The following is a 19,906-nucleotide window of genomic DNA, read 5'->3' as shown; positions in this document are numbered from 1 at the left end:
CGGCTCCGGCTGCCGACTAGCGGCTCTGGACGATTCCGACGGCTCCGGCTGCCGACTCACGGCTCCGGACGGCTCCGGACAATTTCGAATTCGGAGTATTGCACCTACTTTCCGGAGCCGCTTCCAAAATTTATGAAGTCATTCGGAAGCGATTCCGTTTTTTTATCGAATTTACCCATCACTAGTATCTACCCCCGAAGCATCGTACATATGGGGTAGTCAACCACAAACTATAAACGATCAGCCTTGCGCAATATGTTGACAAAACATCAAGTAGGCCGCATCACAACACTGCAGAAACAAACATACCTACGTATGTGGCTATTCCCAGTCGGTTCTCTCAGTGTCTAGAAACATATTCAGACCGGTTAAAGTATAGTATAAGCCGAAAAGAAACACACGTATTCCTCAAGATGAGTTTCGATGTAACTTTGTACCGTTCATGCTGTTTCAAGTTATGCTTCGCAATGTTACTTAAATACGCTACCGATTGTTCTAGCCGGCCTGGTTGAATGAACCGCCTCCGATCGTGAAGGATACAGAAGATCTGCTGCGAGCGTACATTCTTGAACCGGAAATCCCGATACACGAGCCGAAGCCCTACTTTGAACCACGCCATCCCTCCACAGACCAGCTATACGACATTCCCCACGCACCAATCATTACGCGCATCGTACCGGAACGATGCCCGGAGACGGGAAAGGTATTAGATTTTGTCGAAACAGCGGTACAAAATGCGGGCTCGACTGCTAAAAACTCCATGTCGCTCCAGCGCGAACCGACCGAATTGCTCGATTCGGCCCGAGGATCTGCCTCGTACTTTCCATTTTGGCCCGGTGGATTCGATGAGCCGGAAACCATCCTCGCAAACATAGTGCCTAGTCCGATGTTTGACGTAAATTTAAAATCGTGTCCTCCCGGGTTTGCCACTGGCGTAGAGTTTGAAAAAAGCAATGGCGACGGTGACCGAACGGAAAGTATCGATAACGGAGGTGTGATCGATCTCCTGTCGGCCATTGGTAGTGAAGAAGATTTTGATCTGTTTTCGGAGAAACAGCCAAAGAATGTGGCCACAGCAGCATCACCCCTGCAAAGGGAGCTGCCGAAGGATATCGACGAGGAAAGTTTGCTCGCCGTAGACAGGGCGAATGCCGAGGGACAGGTGTTGAAAATTTCTAACGTCAGTAGCAACGCAGTCCAGTCGGCCGAATGGGCCGAAATGATCGATATTTCCAAACCGGTGGATGATTTTTACGTCAAAATCCCCGTGATGGCGCACCGATTTCCGTTCGAGCTGGATATCTTCCAGAAGCAAGCGATCTTAAAACTCGAGGAGCACAACCACGTGTTCGTGGCGGCACACACATCCGCTGGCAAAACGGTCGTGGCCGAGTATGCGATTGCACTGTCGAAGAAACACATGACAAAAACGATCTACACCTCTCCGATCAAGGCACTGTCCAATCAGAAGTACCGTGACTTCCGTACTACCTTCCAGGATGTGGGTCTCATTACCGGTGACATACAGATCGATCCGACCGCTTCCTGCCTTATCATGACGACGGAGATTCTACGCTCCATGCTGTACTGTGGCAGCGACATTACGCGTGATCTCGAGTATGTCATCTTCGATGAGGTACACTACATTACCGATTCCGATCGGGGGCACGTGTGGGAGGAGGTACTAATTCTGCTTCCCGATCACGTGTGCATCGTGATGTTAAGCGCTACCGTGCCCAACACGATCGAGTTTGCGAATTGGGTAGGCAAGACGAAGAAGAAGCGCGTGTGGGTCGTAAGTACTGCGAAACGACCGGTTCCGCTCGAGCACTATCTGTACACCGGGTTCGGTGGTAAATCGAAGGACGATTCGTTCCTGATTGTGAACGAGCAAAGCCAGTTCCTGCAGGCAGGTTACCAGCGGGCGAAGGAAAGCTGTGAAGCGAGGCAAGCTAAAAATGCGACTCGCCGAACCGGTCCATACAGCCAGCGGCAGGAACAGACGCTCTGGGTCGGTTTGATCGATCATCTGCAGAAGAAGGAGAAGCTTCCGGTGGTGGCATTCACACTGTCACGCAATCGATGTGACAACAATGCGGAGGCACTCATGTCTTGCGATCTTACGACGGCTCGCGAGAAGTACGCAGTCACATCCTTCTTCCAGCAGTGCGTGCAGCGGCTAATTCCACCCGATCGTGCACTACCGCAGGTGGTGCAGATGCAGAGCTGCCTCGAGCGAGGCATCGGTATCCACCACAGTGGCATTCTGCCCATTCTGAAGGAGATTGTGGAGATGCTGTTTGCCCGCGGGCTGGTAAAGATTCTTTTTGCCACGGAAACGTTTGCGATGGGTGTGAATATGCCCGCCAGAACGGTCATATTCGACAGTACGCGCAAGTTCGACGGGCAATCGGTGCGGCCTCTGCAACCTTCGGAGTACACACAAATGGCCGGCCGTGCCGGACGGCGTGGACTCGACAAAACCGGCACGGTAATTATCATTTGCAAGCAAAACTTGCCCACGGATGCGGAGCTTAAGACGATGATCCTCGGCAAACCGATACGGCTGGAATCACAGTTCCGGCTCACGTACGCCATGATGCTGTACCTGTTGCGCGTCGAGTTGGTTTCGGTGGAGAACATGATGCTGCACAGCTTCCGCGAGTTTGGCAAAAGGCTACAGATGCCCCAAAGTAAGCTCGAGCTGAACAAAGTGCAGGAGAAGGTGTCCGCGCTAAGCAAGCTGAGCGACAATCTGAAGCCTTTGTGTGAGTTCTACGAAACGGCCAACAGTTACATTGAGCTGTGGAACGAACTGCTGGTAAGTGAACTGCTGGGGGAGGAGTGATTCGTTTTCTATCGTTTTTATTAATAAGAAGGGTTGCTTTCGTTTCAACATTTTTAGCCCAAACAACTGTGCCAACCGAAGGCAATAAACGACCTAAAGGTGGGCCGTGTTGTGGTGGTGACGGATAAGCATCATTACAACAAGCTGGGCATACTGTTGTGCGTCTCGCTACAATCCCACTGTGACATGAAACTGGTCGTGCTGGTGCTGGACCATCAGGTGAAAACATCCGGTTCCGGCCCGCCGGAAGCCGGCCTCGACAGAGGAACGCTTTGGCATAGGATGCTCTCGCTAGCGCTTCCGTACCAAACGTTCCTACCGGAAGGCGTTGGTGGACACTGCGTGCTTACGCTTGCACCTGCCAACGTGATCGAAGTCACCAAGCATACGATCAAGTGTGACGCGAACAATATCATCCGCAGCTGGGAAAACCGTCAGATTCCGCGCTTTCGTGATGCGCCACCGTCCCAGAGCACCGTCGAGGCAGTGGCTACTTTGGCCGAGCTAAATGCGACGCTGGTACAAACCGGTTCCGCGACGGGCACGTTAGAGTGCGTACGTTTCCAGCGCGATCTGAGCAATCTGGAGCTGACGGAGCAGCTGAAAGTGGCCCAGGAACGGTTGAATCAGTGGCTGCCGTACACAAACATCGCAGATTTCGAGCACGAATTTGCGCTCGTGTTCGATCGCAAGCAGCTGGAGCGAAAGCTGGACGAGCTCAAGTACCAGGCGTCGTATGAAAGTATGTCACTGTATCCGGACTACTGCCGAAAGTTGCAAGTGCTCCAGGAACTGAAGTACATTGACGACATGCAGCAAGGTAGCTAGAATGGAGTGGTGGATCGTTGTAAAGTGTTGACGCGATGATGCGAGTGTTTTCCGTTTCAGTGGCCATGAAGGGACGGGTTGCCTGCGAGATGGGACAGAACGAGCTGATGATTACGGAGCTGGTGATGCGTAACATACTGACCGATCTGCAGCCAGCCGAAATTGCTGCCCTGCTTTCCAGTCTCGTGTTTCAAGCCAAAACGGACGTTAAGCCAAAACTCACCGAAACACTGCTGAAGGTAATTTATTTGTCTGTGTCTGTGCCTGGTTCTTTTTAATAAACACCTATCAACACCTTCCCGCTGCATTGCAACAGGCCGAGGCACAGTTCCGTGAGGTGGAGAACGTTATCCGGCTAGTCGAGCGACAGTACGGTGTTACCGACGTGTCGAAAAAGGAGGAACTGAACTTCGGGCTTACCGAGGTAGTTTACGAGTGGGCCCGAAATAAACCGTTCGCTGAAATTATGACGCTAACGGACATCAAGGAGGGTATCATTGTCCGTTGCATCCAGCAGCTGAATGAAACGCTCTGCAACGTGAAGGATGCGGCACGGATCATCGGTGATCCGGTGCTGCAAAGCAAGATGGAGGAAGCATCGAATGCGATCAAGCGTGACATCGTGTTTGCGGCCAGTTTATACACCTCGAGCACACCGATCGTTATTGGGGATGTGTAGCAGTCGCTTGACTTGCAGAGTACTGGCACCGTTTTCAGACTATTCAGCTGCGGGTAAATATAAATCAAGGAAACCCGGAACTGAGCAAGAAGATTTGTGTTGTCAAGCCAAAGGAGCAGTGAAATTGTTAAATAAAAGCAGGTGCAATATTTTCATGCCACACACACTGCGGACCACAAACTACATGACTGAATTGGAAAGAAAGAGAACACTCCTATTATTTCGCGAATAAGGGATTAACATTTTAAAAATACACTTTATTGATTACATTAGTTACAATGGAATACAGGCCAGCCAAAAAATATCTTCTATACGCGTGTGAACGTTCGCAAAGCGCCGCTTCACTTCACAGTGTCCGCTGTTCCGGTATGAAGTTGTTTTGTGCCGCCCCGGAAGACGCGCTGTTCGTATCTTCGCTAATGCAAATCCATTGTCCTTCGCTCGTTTCCTTCCACAGGCTGACCTTATTGTCTCCGCCTGAAACACCCAAAATGTTGCCGGTCAATGACCAGCTCACGTTCCAGACGACGTCGTCGAAGTTGTGCAACACGGCCGGTTGCCAGTTGACTAGATCGTCACTCGTCCAGATCACGACTCGTCGATCCTGTGAGCAGCTAGCGATCTGATGTCGCGGCATACCGACGCTCGGTGCCCACGCTACATCGCGCACCCAGTCCGAGTGCAGCTCGAGCCGCTTTTCCTCCTCCCAACGATCGCCGTCCTCCTTCCATATCTTTACCGCGTTGTCACACCCACCCGAGACCAGTCGCTTGACGGCGAGGTTCGTTTTGCTCGGACGCTGATCGAACGCCGGTTCGGGGACGGTCGCCGGACACCAGCTCACTGTGTTGCAACCGATTGTATGAGCGTTCGGAATTTTCTTGCAATCCCACGTGCCAGCCTCCACGTTCGCGGTAAGAACGGAAATCGATCCATCGGAACTACCACAGGCCAACACCAGGCCATACTCGGCCGGTGCCCAAGCAACCGAGTTGACGGACGAGTCATGATTGCTGTACTCGTACCATTTGGTCCAATCGCCCGGACCAGCCTCCTTCCACACGATCACCTTACGATCGTAGGAACAGGATGCTAGCACGTTACCATACCGCGGATGGCCCCAGGCCACCTGCCACACCGGACCACCGTGGCCTTTCAGATCGGCCGCTAGCGTCTGAGCACCATTCTTGATGTCGAAAATCTTCACCGAATTGTCGGACGAACAAGTGGCCAACCGCAGGCCGTAATAGTCCACATCGGCACAGTGGATCATGTCCTCGTGGCCGGTATCGATCGTGTTTAGCACGGATACCATGTTTGAAGAGAAAATGTACTAAATAAATGCAAAATCAAGTTTTTCCCGCAGCCGCTGCCGACCGTATTTTGGATTCTTTTCGCTGGTATTTGACGTGGAACAAAACACAGCACTGTTGACAACGGTGCACGAAGACGCGTTGTAATGGACATTACACGTGACAGCTTTTTAAACACCTTTTTACAACAATACTTCATACGATTTCATACGAAAAAAGGTCAAACTTATTGATCATAAAAAGCTGATATCGTCCTGTTCAATAAAAAATACATTATACTAAAGCGATAAAATGGATTTAAAAAAAGACCGTGCGCTGCGGTATGCTGTCAGTTTATTTTAATTTGCAGTGACTGCAAGCTAATGCTTGCACGGTTATGCACAGTCGCGTGGAAGTCAAATAAACGATGGTTTGATTTTGGAGTAACTTTCTAATACTAAATTTATAGCGTATTATTCATTTTGTTAGCATACTTTAGGTACAAAATGTTATCTCTCTATCGAAAAAAACGTATCCACTAAAGATCATTGATGGCTAGGTTCTTTTGGGGCTTGTTCGATCATTCGGCATGCTTTTGCTGCATAGAAAAGACGTTGAACATTGCTGTCCATATCATTTGGAATACCAAGTTGTAGTCAAATAGGCCCTTTTTGTAGTCAAATCTCGGTCATAGCATGATCGTTCCAGCTAGCCTGATCAAATGAAGCTCTAAAATAACATACCTCCTCTACGTATGGATTAAGCTGATAGTACAGTTTCTGCCGATCAATGATCCACCGTCAGGTAGTCGCAGTACCAGATCGATAACGATGATTGCACATTTCGAACGGCACTAAAGAGAAGCGAAACGTACACAGTAATGTATCCCATTTTTGAATTCACATTTATTAGACGACAGCTTGGTATAAGTATACATTTTGTGGAATAGATATTTTTGATTCAACTATTATTTTATTGTCAATGACATATCGACGTAAACCTGCTCAACAAATAGAAATTTCATTAGGATTCGCCTAAATTGCCTCGTACAACCACCAGGCGACCGCTTGGCGCTGGCCGAGTGGAATAAATAAAACAAAAACAAAACAAATAACATACGCGGTAACTACGACTGGAATGAAGGAAGGCCAACAAGGCCGCTTTTTTGCTTCAAGAGAGCGGCTTAAAAACAAAAACGAAAGTGTAGCTCAAATGCCCTGCACGGCGCTGCAGCGGATGTAACAACAGTTAACCAGTTACACATTCAGTGAACACATTCAATTTGCACCTACTATAAATCTAACGGACATAGACAGAGAGAGACAGGAACACGCTCCGCATAGCAACCGGATAGAGATTACGTCCGAAAGTTAAGCGCCTTTTTGCTTCGCACGATATGCCATTGCGACAGGTATAATTGCCCTGATGATCTGCGTTCCCAACACCGAAGCACCCAAAATGGCTCTCATCCCTTTTCCTAGGATGGGAGCTATGTTTGTTGCTGTTGTCGTCTTAATTGGCCATGGCAGCGATCTGCGGGCAGTTCGGTATTTGACAGTTTAGCTCTCTGGCGCAGCTGGCCGCAGTAGCGCTGGTGCGTGCCTCGAAACGATCGAACAGCAGTGGCTTCCGGCAGAAAGTACACTCCTCCGGGCAGTGTTTTCCGCCCAGCGGCATCTTCAGATCCTGCCAGACCACCTTCATATCGCGCACCATCTCGTCCATCATGGCGGGCGTATGGTGAGGCGTCGGAGCCAGCCGCAGCTTCTCCTCACCACGCGCCACCGTCGGATAGTTGATGGCTTGCACATAATGTCCAAAGCGCTGGATCATCTGATCCGACACCTCCGTACATTGGCGCGGGTTACCAATCTTCACCGGAATGATGTGGCTGGGCGTATGCTCCACCGGGAACCCTTCCTCCTGCAGCCGCGTCCGCAAATAGCGCACGTTCTCTTGGTGACGCGCGCGCAGTTTACGGCCCTCTTCCGATGCGAGAATGTCTACCGCTTTCAGTGCACCGCACAGCACGGTAGGCGGAAGCGAAGTGGTAAAAATGAACCCTGCCGCGTACGACCGGATCATGTCAACCAGCAGTGACGTCCCGGCAATGTATCCGCCAACATTACCGAACGCCTTTCCGAGCGTGCCGGAAATAATGTCCATGTTATGCAGCTGACCTTCTCGCTCCCCTATCCCTGCCCCGTGCTCACCGTACAACCCGACCGCGTGCACCTCGTCCACGAACGTGAGCGCACCATACTCGTGCGCAATGTCGCACAGCTCCTCCAGCGGACAGACTGCCCCGGTCATCGAGTGGACCGTCTCGAAGGCGACAATTTTCGGCAACGATCGATCAACGCGCTGCAACATTTCACGCAGATGCGCCGGATCGTTATGCCGGAAAATGTGCTTCGGAACTCCACTGTTCCGAATGCCCTGTATCATCGAGGCGTGGTTCCCAGCGTCCGAGAAGATATGACAACCGGGGAGTGCCTTCGCCAGCGTAAACAGCGTCGAATCGTTCGCCACAAAGCACGAGGTGAAAAGCAGCGCACTCTCCTTCTGATGCAACGCGGCCAAACGACGCTCCAAGTTTTCATGGTTCATCGAGTTGCCCGAGATGTTACGGGTACCGCCCGCACCCGTGCCGTACGTTTCGAGCGCATCCGCGACGGCCCGTTTCACCTCCGGATGGCACGACATGCCGAGGTAATCGTTCGAGCACCACACCGTGATCGGTCGTTCACCCCAGGAGTACTCAAGCGCACGCGGAAACTGGCCTTCGGCCGCCAAACGGTTCACCTTCTTGAACACGCGGTACGAGTGATCCTGCTTCTTGCGCAGGATCTGCTCGTGGAAGAAGTCCTCGTACTGGAACTTGCGCTCCGTCGGTATCTCCACACTTTCCGCACCGAGCTCCTTTACGTGCGGGGCCGCAGTATTCAAGAAGGGGCACTTTTTCGCACCGGCCTGCTTATTGCCAGCCGGTTCCGACTGCAGTGGTTTAGGTTGCTGCAGCGAGCTTAAATTGCGACGTGCCTCGGCCGTAGATTCCTTCTTCGATGCGACTTCTTGCGTTCCAGCGGAAGCTCCAGTACCAACAGTAACGCCGGCACCGGCCTGCGAACCTTGCAGTGATGAGATGCTGCGCTGCACCACCGGACACTGGGCACCGTACGCTTTGAGCAGAGCCGGAGCATAATTGCGCACGTAGCTCGTGCTGAGACGGGTCAGGAACGGGCAAGGCATCTTCTTAATGCTGCTTACCGTGCGTGCAACGAACTGGGAGGTGGTAAGATTGAAGAGCTGGAAGAACATAACGAGAAGAAACACCGAATTAGGAAAACAAAAATAAAAGAATAAAAATAGAAACAAAATACATAAAATTTTAAATCGAAAGTCACATTCTGAATGACCTCTATGGAGCTTAACTGTTTGCCTTAAAAGGGAATGGTAAAGACCACAGCACTGTGTGTACAGGGCTGTAATTCTTCACCATCTTACCAATTCAAAGTATACTTCGAACGGGTCGGGTCACACAATTTGCCAAACAAAACATTCGAATTGCTAATTCTTTAGTGTCCATGACACGCACCCTGGAGAGAGAGAGAACACCCTCTTAACTTACGTCATCTACCAGTGAAACCACAAACGATAAGTTAAGGCCAATAACGTGCGGTTAAGGCCAATAAGTTCTAACGCACATAACAGTAAAAATCTTTTCTAAAATTACTATTTTTGTTTACTTAAGAACTAAGCTAACTGACGAAAGACGCGCCCGCGAAAGGATGGTTTTTGGATATTTATTTTAATTTCCAATTTGGCCACGTCAATACTGTTTCCTAGTGCCATACAAATCAACAATCTACTAAAACTCCAACATCCATTATTCTAGCGTATTTTTGATCTACCGCATTTCTTGTACAGTTTAATAAATGAATACAGTAAATACGAACGATCATTTATTGATTCTAAAAGATGAATTTAGCTCAAATTTCCTACCTGTTTGCTCTAAGATCGATTAATCTACTTTATAGTTACAACAGCATTATTTATTTTAATTATTAGTGTAGGGACAGTTAGAACAGCATTACACAAACCTGCATCATATTGGGGCGATCGTTTGAAATTATATCCTTATTTCACCGATGGATCTCGACAGAGGATCACAGGTAATGGACGGAATCTTCTGTGCGTAGATTTACAACACTAGTATGTAAAATTTGCACAAATGATAACAACATTTACGTGCCTCTTCACTATCGAAATATTTATGTGCAATTGTTAATAACAGCTTTTCTTTATGCGACCAACCATATCACTTGCACGATCAAACGAATCTCCACTAGATACGCAAAAACAAAAACCCGTTTCATTCACCCAAGTTCGCTTCTGGAGGGCTTAAAACTTTCCAAACGTCTTGGCACCTCGGCGCGTGTACAACTGATTCAATAAGCTGAGTGCCACAAAGAATCACCAGCACCACCGGCAACACTGCAGAAACACACCAGGTCACTCTGAGGGCCTAACCCAGGGCCTTCACAACGTTAGAGAGTGTGAACTAGGGCCAAGAGTGGGAGACAGACACAAACACACATACAACAGCAGCCGATCAACTTCAATATAACCAGGCTGTTTGGTGGGTACTGAAGCTCTACTACGATAGATCCTCGATCCGCACCAGATCCTCAACTGTGAACCGGCGCGCTAGGTGGCGATCGTTTTATATACTGAACCAGCTGTCGCCAATCTGCAAACCACCCGAAGCTCCAGATTTCAGCACTCCCGCTAGTGCCCCTTAATGATCTTCTTAATCTACACTGACACACGAGCGATTATGCTGTTGCAAACGGTGCAAAACAGATTGCGCCACACCAATTCCAATGCACTTGTGTGATGCACTCGTGTGGTTTTCAGGAAAATCTCACCTTCGGAATCATCACCACCCGGTAGATAATAAACGAATGGTGATCGGCAGAATAGAACTTGAGAACAAGTGAACTTTGTGAAAACGGACAGACAACTGACCGAGGAAAATTATACTACTGCACACCTTTGGAAGATTCGAATGCCAACAACACAAGTAAGGTCGCAAAGGACAAAAAGGGTACACGAGGCAACGATGATGAATTTTAATAATTTTCCCTTTTGCTTGTCCTCACTCACTGGACGCAACGACCAATTAATTCGAATGGCAAATGAGAATTTGTAGAACGATTTCGTGTCGATAAGTAATTTCTTATCGGTTCGAGGGTTACTCCATCAACGTTCGCGTAAATAATCGCGCGTGTTTCTATCGTTTCTTCCGTTTGGTTTGGTTAAGGAAGCACGCAGCGTCTACAAAATGGTGTTGGTTAGGGGTGGAAAAAATAACACCTGTACTAAGAACCTGTACAACAACAACAGCTAGCTAGAATAGAAAAAAATGTTGATACTACTAGCATGCATGCTTTGGATGCCATATCGCTTGAACAAATTCATTTTCTAACCACAATAACATCGCTTAAGTATTGGCTGGATGGAAAATGGTGGTTTTTAAACAAACATTTCCTTAGCCACAATGGATTAATTCATTGTTTTTTTGTTGTGTTTGTGTGAGTAATTAAATAAGAAAATATATTTCAACCTGTGAAATGCAACAAATTACTTTATGTAAAACTTGATAACATTTCGGATAAATTTGGTCATAAAAAGACCAATGGAATTTCGTGACTCAAGTCACCAACTTCTAACGGCTAAGGCTTCGCCTCTCTTGCCTCGTGTCGTTACAAAAAGTGTATTTGTTTCCTTTATCTAAATCTCCTCAATCCTAAATCTAATTTAATTATTAGCTTAAACTGTACTTTCCTTTGTTGTTGCTTTTTTGGACATAAAATCACATGCCATAAAAACATCTACAGGCCCTGTTTAATCTACGTAAACCCCAAAAGAAGTAACCTCCGTCAAAATCCACTAACAGCATGATGTGGACGGAGATTGACCCCATCTTTTTTTTTGTAATTTTCTACTATAGTATCTATCTGTACGTAGTAACGATACTATCAATAAAAAAAAATCTTATCATTATCGGAATGAACTCCAAATAGAATGGTGAATAGTTAGTCATAAAATGAAACCAAATACAAAGTACACATCGCAAAACTGCACAGTCACAAGTGTGGCCTATAGGTATACACAACTTGCCAAGTCATTCAGTCCAAGGAATATTGATATATACTTGAAACGTGATATTTAATTATACGAATTGTTTTTTTGTTTAAGTTTGAGAAGGTCGTCAATGGAAGGAGGTGCGAAGAACAGCAAGCAAATCTTAACAGTTCGTAGCAATAGATAAAAGTAGTATACTTCATATGTAGTACGGAACAGTAGCTGATTAGTCGAAGCGAAAACAACCCCCACCGAGACGTGGTGATGGTGGGAATTTGTTTTATGACTATGGTTTTTTGTTCAACCACATAAAACGAGTTTCTTATCGCCAAATGTCGTTTCTTCCCTTCGAATTGCAATGACAAACAGGAAACCAAATGAAAACGTTTTTGCTTCGTTACCGTAAAGAGGAATTTGTAGTTAAATGAACATGTTGTTGTGAACATGTGGAGCTTTTTCTATTGCAAATATAGGTATGGCTGTACTGTTTCTTATTTTTTTCTCTTCAAAAGCAAACAGATACCTTCATATGGAAGAAACTGATTCCTTGGCAACTAAGTGTTAACGGAAGTCCAACGCAAGAGATCGACAAAAATGTAACAAGGAAATAAAACCCGTCTCCACGGGTTTGCCACGATCAAAAGCAGCTTCACTTTTGACCGCTGGATTACTGGGCACACAATTTCTTGCAACATACCCAGCAGATTATTGTGTAGGGGCTAGAATGTCTGACAGAAAGTCAGCAAAGGTTATTTGAAAGATAGGTATTTGAAAGATAGGACCGCACTCTGCTACCTCAACTTAAAACAACTTAATGCTGTCGTTGTCGTTGATTTGTTTCGGCAAAATCCTGGTCCTAGCAAATGATAGGTGGGTAATCGAAGAGCCCTTATCGAATTTTCGATGCTAATTGACGAGGTTTACCTTTCACACAATTCTTCACAACACGATCAACCATTAATCCTTAACCATAATGCATTACGTCACTGCCAAAACCTAGGTATACCTATCGGGCAACGAACTGGGGTTCCACTTATTTTGAATTGAGCTTCACTATACTTACTGTCGACTTTTGAAGGATTATTGCGTCCTTGTGTTATTCTCCGCGTGCAGAACTGTACTCCGTAACTAAGTTATTTATCAAAAAATAAGTCTACTAATGTAGCTTGCACACACAAACTCAAACACACACTTTATCGTGGAGTTAGCAGTTCCCCCAGAGTGTGGAACGTATTATTGCTCGAGGCCAAAGCTTTCGTTTCGTCAACCTACTTTTTCGTCGTGTCTGTTCAAACAGCACCTGTTGCTATGGAGATCGTACGCGCGTTGAGAAAAGAAATCTTGTCAGCAGCGAAACTTCCGTGAATGGTGGAGGTTCACTTTACACTGTCTGTCCGTGACTACTTGACCAGCAGTCGTGACTGGAAGCAATGCTACTGTCGCAAATCCCCTTCCACTAGGGTTGCGATCACTTGTCCGCTGTAGCGATGTGAAAAATCGCTCCCAACTGGGACTCGATCCGACCGATCCGGATCCACCTTGGGATCGATCCTCCGAATCCGATCCGAGGTACAAAAATGTAATGAGGCGAATTAGACAGAACTAGAAGGGATAAGGAAGCTAGCAAATATAATGCAAAATATATTTAAATAAAATACATACAAAATAAATCTAAAACAAAATGTAATCGCAACTAGCTTATGCCAGATTTTTTGTGTGTCCTCCGAACAAACACAGTCAAAATGCTTGAACAGGATGAACAGATGAACAGCATCAGAAATGCTTTGAAGATTAAAACCATTGTACAACTACTAGACCGACTCTTGTTTTGGATCCCAATCCCTGAAGGATCCGAATCCTGAAGAATCCCAATCCTAAAGGATCCCAATCCTGAAAGATCCGAATCTTGAAGGATCCGGATCCGGACTCTTGTTTTGGATCCCAATCGGGACTCGGAATCCAGGCAATCCAAGATATGGGATTGAATCCGGATTGATCCGAGGAAGGATCGAGTCCCAGAATCCGATCCAGATCCCATTGCCCAACACTAGTCCGCTGGTTGTGGTGGTGCTAGGGTTAATTCAAACGTCTACGCGTGTCTGCTCGCGGATTGGAGAAGAACGAATCGCGTTGTGGTGTGAGCGATTTTTTTTTCTACTTGTTGTGCCACAATCATCATCGTTTGGCACATTGATAAAGTTCACTCAAATCGCTAGCGCCAGATATCATGTAGCCGTGCGCTGATATGCTTTTATGGGTATTCATTTTTTTTATTTCGTACATATTCTTGAAAGATGACATACTTGTGGTCTAATCTAAAAAAAAGTTCAGCTTTTCCCACCAAATTGCTCTCTTGGTTTTTGTGCCTAGTCACTGTAAGTGCAAATACTTCTCCATCATGGTTAGACCTCGAGCAAAGCAATAATTCCCTTCAGCGATGTTTTACCACGCTGACGAAGTGTGCGTGTATGCGTGGAAAAAAATAACATAAAAACATCTCAACTTTCCATTTTTGATTTTATATGACCAGATTATCCGGTCACAGCCGATAACGTTGAAATGCATGTGTAAGATTGCGGACTCAATCGACGGGCTGCTAATCGTGACTCGTCGCAAACTGCACGCAACCAATTGTGACATAGATTACATCAGTCCTTTTTTTTAGCGACTCGTTTCTTTACTGATATCTATTTTATGACAGGTGGTAATTTGTTATCGGAGGCTCTAAAAAGGAGAGTTGATCGTCACTTAGTAAAGAAATTAATCATGATCAATCCTTCAAACGAAATGAGGAAACTACCTTTAGATTTATCATGAAATGCTTTAACACAAATGTAACAGAATCATTAATTAATCGCACAATCGATTGTAAACATCGTTAATAGAAAGACACCCGAAGCTGAAGGAGGTAAGCACAATTCAAGGCCAGCTAATCTATGAACCCCGTACGCAACTGGTTCAAACTGGATAGCAACAGCGTGACATCAAACCTAAATTGTGGTTCGAAGGACAGACGGCTGGTTGAGGTCAGCGAGACGATAATAAACAGTTCAGACTCACCTCACAACATTGCTATGGGTAGCATAACTTGTCACGTGCCATCCATGAGGCCAATCTTAAAACTTCGGCGGCTGGTTCACGAAACGGGGTAAAGATTGCAGTGGGTTTACGCCGAACGATATTAGCCACTTTCATCCATTCGACCATTCGAAAGTGCACGATGCTATATTTACACCACACTGAATTGGCTTTGGTTCAAACAAAACATTATGCAATGCAGCGGGATACGTTGACGGGGTTAACCGTCGTGTGGTAGTATCTTATATCACATTAGTTTTCTAGAAAGACGTATTCCACATACTTCATGAATAACTGCTTTTTTCATTCCACATCAATTGTTTGCATGAAAGCAAACGAAAGGTTTGTCATAAGTCAGCAACAAATGTGCATATGCTATGTATCCACCCATTGCATAATTGCACAGCATAACTGGAACGATTCGTGCCCCTTCCTTAAGAAATGTTCATCTTTTGGTAAGCGCTACTAAAGCAATATAGTGTTGATACAATCCGATGTTAACTCCACTTACCTTAACAACTCTTACAAAATGTACTTGCTATCACTGTTGGCCAATTGTATGCAGCTGCAGCTTCAAATTTGTTGGTCAGTAACGACGAAAACACGTTCGATTTCACCAGCAAATCGCGGAGCAATTTTTCTAGACAACAAAATTTGCAATCACGTTGACAGCACGATAGGACCGATTTTTGTATTCAGTTTATAATGTAGAGTCCACAGACTTCCGTGCTGGTGGCAACAACATACCCAAATCACAAATTATTTCGGATAGCTTTTTGCGTGAATTATTTTTCCAGATCTGGGACTTTTCAAGCTTATATTCTTTTATATACATTTCCAATTTTACCAGCAGCCCTATTTATCTGCTGTTTGTTTATTTATTTCTTCACAGTGCAAAATTGCAGCTGATAAAGTTTTCAACTGTTCCTGCGCCTTTTTGTAATTGTGGGCATCTGTGGTATCAATTTAATGAATAGTTTGCCAAGAAGACGGCATAAATACTGCATTATATGACTTATTATTATAAGCAATTTTATTTAACCGTAGAGTTGGCAACCAAATTTACCCACGTAAGTTGGCAACCGGCATACCCGGGTATTCCATACGTTTTGACGCATACAATTAATGGTTTTTTTAATTATATTATATAAATTATATACTATATACTATACTATACTATAATATAATATAATAATAATAATATAATGATAATTAAATATTATCATTTATTATATTTCTTTAGATACGATAATACTAACGATCCATTTGAAATTCTAAATCCGTAAAGAAGAAGAAGAGAAACGTCATTCTCCATACAAAATGTATGGAATACCCGGGTATGCTGGTTGCCAACTTACGTGGTAATGTTTAAAATAAATCAAAATAAAATACTTACTGTTTGTTTAAAATTACAATTTTTGTACCAAAATTCGGAAATAAAAAGTTGGGAGGATACTGAAAATTTCAGGTCAATACAAGCAATGAATCAAAAGTTATTGCAGTTCAAAGTTGAAAAAAATACCCGGGTATCCGGTTGCCTACTTGAAGGTTAAACTCCTATCAGAACAGTATTGATTTCAGATTGTACAGTCTTTGATCACATCTAATGACCTATGACAAGTATTTTCCAATTGTCAAATATCCTTGCGTGTGATGTTTTGTGATGTACCTACCTGGCATGCTGCATATCGTCTGCGTCTTCGAACACCTTTGAACAAGCTTTTCATAACGGCCATCTGGAACTGCAGGCTCAGGCCGAGACGCACACAATTTACCCGCGCACACATCGCATCGTGAATATTCCGGAGAGCGACGACGATGGCATCAAACAATAATTTTAACACCGTTGCCCTAAAACAAACAGCATGTGTCGGAAACGCTAATCGCATCGTCACTAAAAGTTCTCATAGTTCCCAAAATTGTCCCGACGAAATGGTGGAAAAAGGCACCAAGCGCAAAGCGGACATGAGCCTAGCCAAGCAGGAGATTGGTGCCAAAAGATTTGCGCTTGGTAATCTGACCAATGCCGAAACTACAGGAACGACTTCAACGATCGGGGCTGTGATCAAAAGTAAGGTGAGCAACTTCCTTAATAAGCCCATGTTGTCCAATAAAGCAGCTGCAGGATACATCGCCAAACCAACATGGAAGGTAAGTTTATGATGAATCCGTCCCGTATTAGAAGGAGAAGAAAATAGTTCAGGTGATAGCAAAGCCGTATGATATCTAATGAAATTGTTGTACTCGGTGTGATTCCTAGCCAAATGAGCATCATTTCAAGAAAAACAAAGTGCCGAAGATCAATGGCGTCCCCAGGATCATGACGCGCGCTGCCATGCGTAAACAGCAAGCTGTTAACATAAATCAGGAAACACAACAGGAAAAGCCAATTGCAATAATCAAGGACAAGGAGAATGTGCCGTCGTCGTCGGAATGCTCTTCATTGAACGGTGTGGGAGTTCCGGGTAAGTAATAGTTTCAATTTCTATATAATAAAAAGAATGTGATAATAATAATGCACCGCTCTGTCTGTTCAGCTGTTTCGCACGGGCAGAACCGTAAAGCGGAAGAATTGCTGGCCAAATCGAAGCCAATTGCAACTGTTACGGATAATAGATCGTCGTGGAAAAATGTTTTACGAACGCGATCGACAACTACAGTGGCTGAAGCGGAAAGTACCACTCAAGAACCCGTAAACGGAGGGCAAAAGCAATCCTTAACAGTGAGTAACGCTTTGTCAAAACGCTCCGATCTAAAGCCTAAACGGGGTCGGGCGTCGAGCGAGTTCGAAGCGAGTGATAACTCACTGTACGTAACGGCGGTTGACAATTTCGAAGACGCAGCTTTGACCTCTTCCGGTCCAGAAACGGACTGTGTAGAAGCGCGTGGTCAGGTTGCACAAAACAAGAAACCGCAACCGACTAACAACGGTCCCCCTGTCCGGGCGTCCGACGTGAAGCTGAAGCGTGGTCGTGGTTCGAGCGAGTTCGAAGACAGTTCGTTGTATATGACAGCAGTAGAGCATCTGGAAGTTGCAGGCACAACAACTACGACCAAAGGCAAAACGGGACGCTCCGACGCTTCTACAGCTGGACATGTTGCATCGAATATTGCAGCAACAGTCCCATCACTGGCAGTTCCCGATAAGAAAACGAAAGCACGCGTAGAGGAAGAAAATGGACCATGGAAAATGTCGATCACAGAAAACGTGGCTCTTACCCGTGCCGCTACGGCCGAAATCGGTGTACCGCGCAAACACCCACCGGCTGGCATTGAGGATTATGATTTATGCTACTGGAACGATATCTATCAAGTTTCAGAATACGCACAGGACATCTTTGATTACCTGCAAGAACGAGAGCCCGCGTACGACATACCGGATTACATGGGACGGCAGAAACACTTGACAAAGCGCATGCGAGCGTTGTTGGTCGATTGGATGATTGAGATACAGGAAACATTCGAGCTAAACCACGAAACGCTATATCTGGCCGTCAAAATATTGGACACCTATCTCTCACGTGTGACGATCAGCCACGAAGTGTTGCAGCTCGTGGGGATTGCGGGTATGCTCATAGCTTCCAAGTACGACGAACGTTTGCCCCCGACGGTCGATGATTTTGTGTACTTTTGCGACGGTGCTTACGATCGTGCGGACCTGCTCAGGATGGAACGTACTGTTTTCCGTACCATCGAATATGATCTCGGCTATCCACTATCGTACCGTTTCCTGCGCCGGTACGCCCGCGTCAATCGTATCCCAATGATGACGCTTACTTTGGCCCGTTACATCCTCGAGACGGGCCTGATGGATTACAACACGGTTCTGGTGCGCGACTCTATGCTCGCTTGTGCCGCCCTCTTTATCGCCCGAAGGATGTTGGATCAATCTGGATGGAACGAAACACTCGAATACTATTCATGTACGTATGTTTGACTTTCAGGCTGTGGACTGTGGATTGTATGTGCATTTTTTGTTGTTGCAGGCTACAAGGTTGAGCAGTTTAAAGACGCCATAGTTTTGCTGAACAATGGCATGAGTTCGCGGCAATATCCCTTCGATACCGTGCACAAGAAATACTCACACGAGCTCTTCTTTGAAGTTGCCAAGCGTCCCGTCATCACTTGTATGGAGCAATTGTTTGCCAACTCTAACGTATTGTTTAAAGTACCTACCGCACCGATAGCCACTAACGGCAAGCCAACGACCATTCCGATCTCTGCAGCCAAAGAAAATGTACCGATTGCTACCACCGGAACCATCAGCAAGGCTACGTGCACTACCGTTAACAAATGAGTAATTTTCATACCGAACAGACAGACATTTACATTCAGACTCAACAGTTATTGCCTGCGTGCGTGTCTGATCGTGGAGAGCACATGAAGGTAACGTTAATTCCTGCACAACGTAAAATATATAGAAATTTCATGGACTGATCAAGAAACAGTAGGTGCCCGTTGTTAGCACCATGGCAAAAGTTCGATGGTGGAGAAATTCAAATTGTTACGAATAGCTATTGCAACTACTCTCGCCGTTTTATCGTGTGCCAAGCTATGGTAGCGTTTTGTAGCATTAAGTTCTTTTCCCATTCATTTATTACACATTTTATCGTTAGCTGCTGATCACGTTCATTTTTTTCTGTTGTTTATTGCTTGTATTGATTTCTGATAATTAATGATTAAGACTACGTGTACGACAAGATTGCAAATGAGACTGATAGTTGAGCAAACACAAACTCTGACAATTGCTCTCTCGTCATGTGGAAAGTAGAACCGTTTTAATACTATTCATTATGTGCAACCCTGCGCGAAATGTATTATCAAATAAATGCGTTTTAAATATTGAAATCGGCCTAAATGGAATGAAATAAACGCCTCGTGGGTGGTATTTGGTGGATAGTAATAGTTTACGGGGTAGAGTGTTGGGTATCATTTTCCTGTAGCGATCAAAAAAGATAATCGAAATGGTGGGTGCCTGGTACGGGTTTGAATTGCAATATCAACCTCTTCAAGGATGAATAGAGTTCAATT

The 19,906-nt window shown here is 45.6% G+C and overlaps 4 protein-coding genes across 8 annotated transcripts; 2 read left to right on the top strand and 2 right to left on the bottom strand.

Annotated features, from left to right (window-relative positions):
- The first annotated feature begins 175 nt into the window (after positions 1-175).
- Positions 176-4,519, top strand: LOC125764070 (helicase SKI2W). Its single transcript, XM_049427900.1, has 5 exons — positions 176-425; positions 500-2,821; positions 2,906-3,668; positions 3,737-3,915; positions 3,993-4,519. Exons 1-5 carry the CDS (start codon positions 414-416, stop codon positions 4,353-4,355), a joined length of 3,639 nt encoding a protein of 1,212 aa, XP_049283857.1. The 5' UTR covers positions 176-413; the 3' UTR covers positions 4,356-4,519.
- Positions 4,520-4,584: 65 nt separating this feature from the next.
- On the bottom strand, positions 4,585-5,798 carry LOC125764079 (protein SEC13 homolog). Its single transcript, XM_049427918.1, has one exon. The coding sequence runs from the start codon at positions 5,668-5,670 to the stop codon at positions 4,702-4,704; it is 969 nt and encodes a 322-aa protein (XP_049283875.1). The 5' UTR covers positions 5,671-5,798; the 3' UTR covers positions 4,585-4,701.
- Positions 5,799-6,532: 734 nt separating this feature from the next.
- LOC125764076 (5-aminolevulinate synthase, non-specific, mitochondrial) lies at positions 6,533-15,552 on the bottom strand. 5 transcript variants are annotated; one of them, XM_049427909.1, is made up of 2 exons: positions 15,387-15,552; positions 6,533-8,956 (listed from the first exon to the last, which is right to left on the bottom strand). In XM_049427909.1, the coding sequence occupies exon 2, from the start codon at positions 8,897-8,899 to the stop codon at positions 7,160-7,162; it is 1,740 nt and encodes a 579-aa protein (XP_049283866.1). In that variant the 5' UTR covers positions 8,900-8,956; positions 15,387-15,552; the 3' UTR covers positions 6,533-7,159. The 5 variants fall into 5 exon arrangements, with proteins under 5 accessions (XP_049283866.1, XP_049283865.1, XP_049283867.1 ...); XM_049427908.1 differs by lacking the exon at positions 15,387-15,552 and adding an exon at positions 12,861-13,266; XM_049427910.1 differs by lacking the exon at positions 15,387-15,552 and adding an exon at positions 13,070-13,266.
- Positions 15,553-16,516: 964 nt separating this feature from the next.
- On the top strand, positions 16,517-19,723 carry LOC125764073 (G2/mitotic-specific cyclin-B3). Its single transcript, XM_049427902.1, has 4 exons — positions 16,517-17,026; positions 17,136-17,340; positions 17,413-18,798; positions 18,862-19,723. Exons 1-4 carry the CDS (start codon positions 16,694-16,696, stop codon positions 19,170-19,172), a joined length of 2,235 nt encoding a protein of 744 aa, XP_049283859.1. The 5' UTR covers positions 16,517-16,693; the 3' UTR covers positions 19,173-19,723.
- The last annotated feature ends 183 nt before the right edge of the window (positions 19,724-19,906 follow it).

This window comes from Anopheles funestus, chromosome 2RL, assembly GCF_943734845.2.
Source record: "Anopheles funestus chromosome 2RL, idAnoFuneDA-416_04, whole genome shotgun sequence".
NCBI classification, from domain to species: domain Eukaryota; kingdom Metazoa; phylum Arthropoda; class Insecta; order Diptera; family Culicidae; genus Anopheles; species Anopheles funestus.
The sequence above is the reverse complement of the archived record's forward strand: the minus strand, read 5'-3'. Positions and strand labels throughout refer to the sequence as shown.

What these genes read in the sequence shown, in the direction of transcription:
- LOC125764079 (XM_049427918.1), bottom strand. Translation starts at nt 5,670, where the DNA reads ATGGTATCCGTGCTAAACACGATCGATACCGGCCACGAGGACATGATC.
- LOC125764070 (XM_049427900.1), top strand. An exon ending in CATTGACGACATGCAGCAAG is followed by an intron (nt 3,669 to 3,736) that starts GTAGCTAGAATG and finishes TTTCCGTTTCAG; the next exon opens with TGGCCATGAAGGGACGGGTT. An exon ending in TCACCGAAACACTGCTGAAG is followed by an intron (nt 3,916 to 3,992) that starts GTAATTTATTTG and finishes GCATTGCAACAG; the next exon opens with GCCGAGGCACAGTTCCGTGA.
- LOC125764073 (XM_049427902.1), top strand. Translation starts at nt 16,694, where the DNA reads ATGGCATCAAACAATAATTTTAACACCGTTGCCCTAAAACAAACAGCA. An exon ending in TCGCCAAACCAACATGGAAG is followed by an intron (nt 17,027 to 17,135) that starts GTAAGTTTATGA and finishes TGTGATTCCTAG; the next exon opens with CCAAATGAGCATCATTTCAA. An exon ending in GAACGGTGTGGGAGTTCCGG is followed by an intron (nt 17,341 to 17,412) that starts GTAAGTAATAGT and finishes CTGTCTGTTCAG; the next exon opens with CTGTTTCGCACGGGCAGAAC.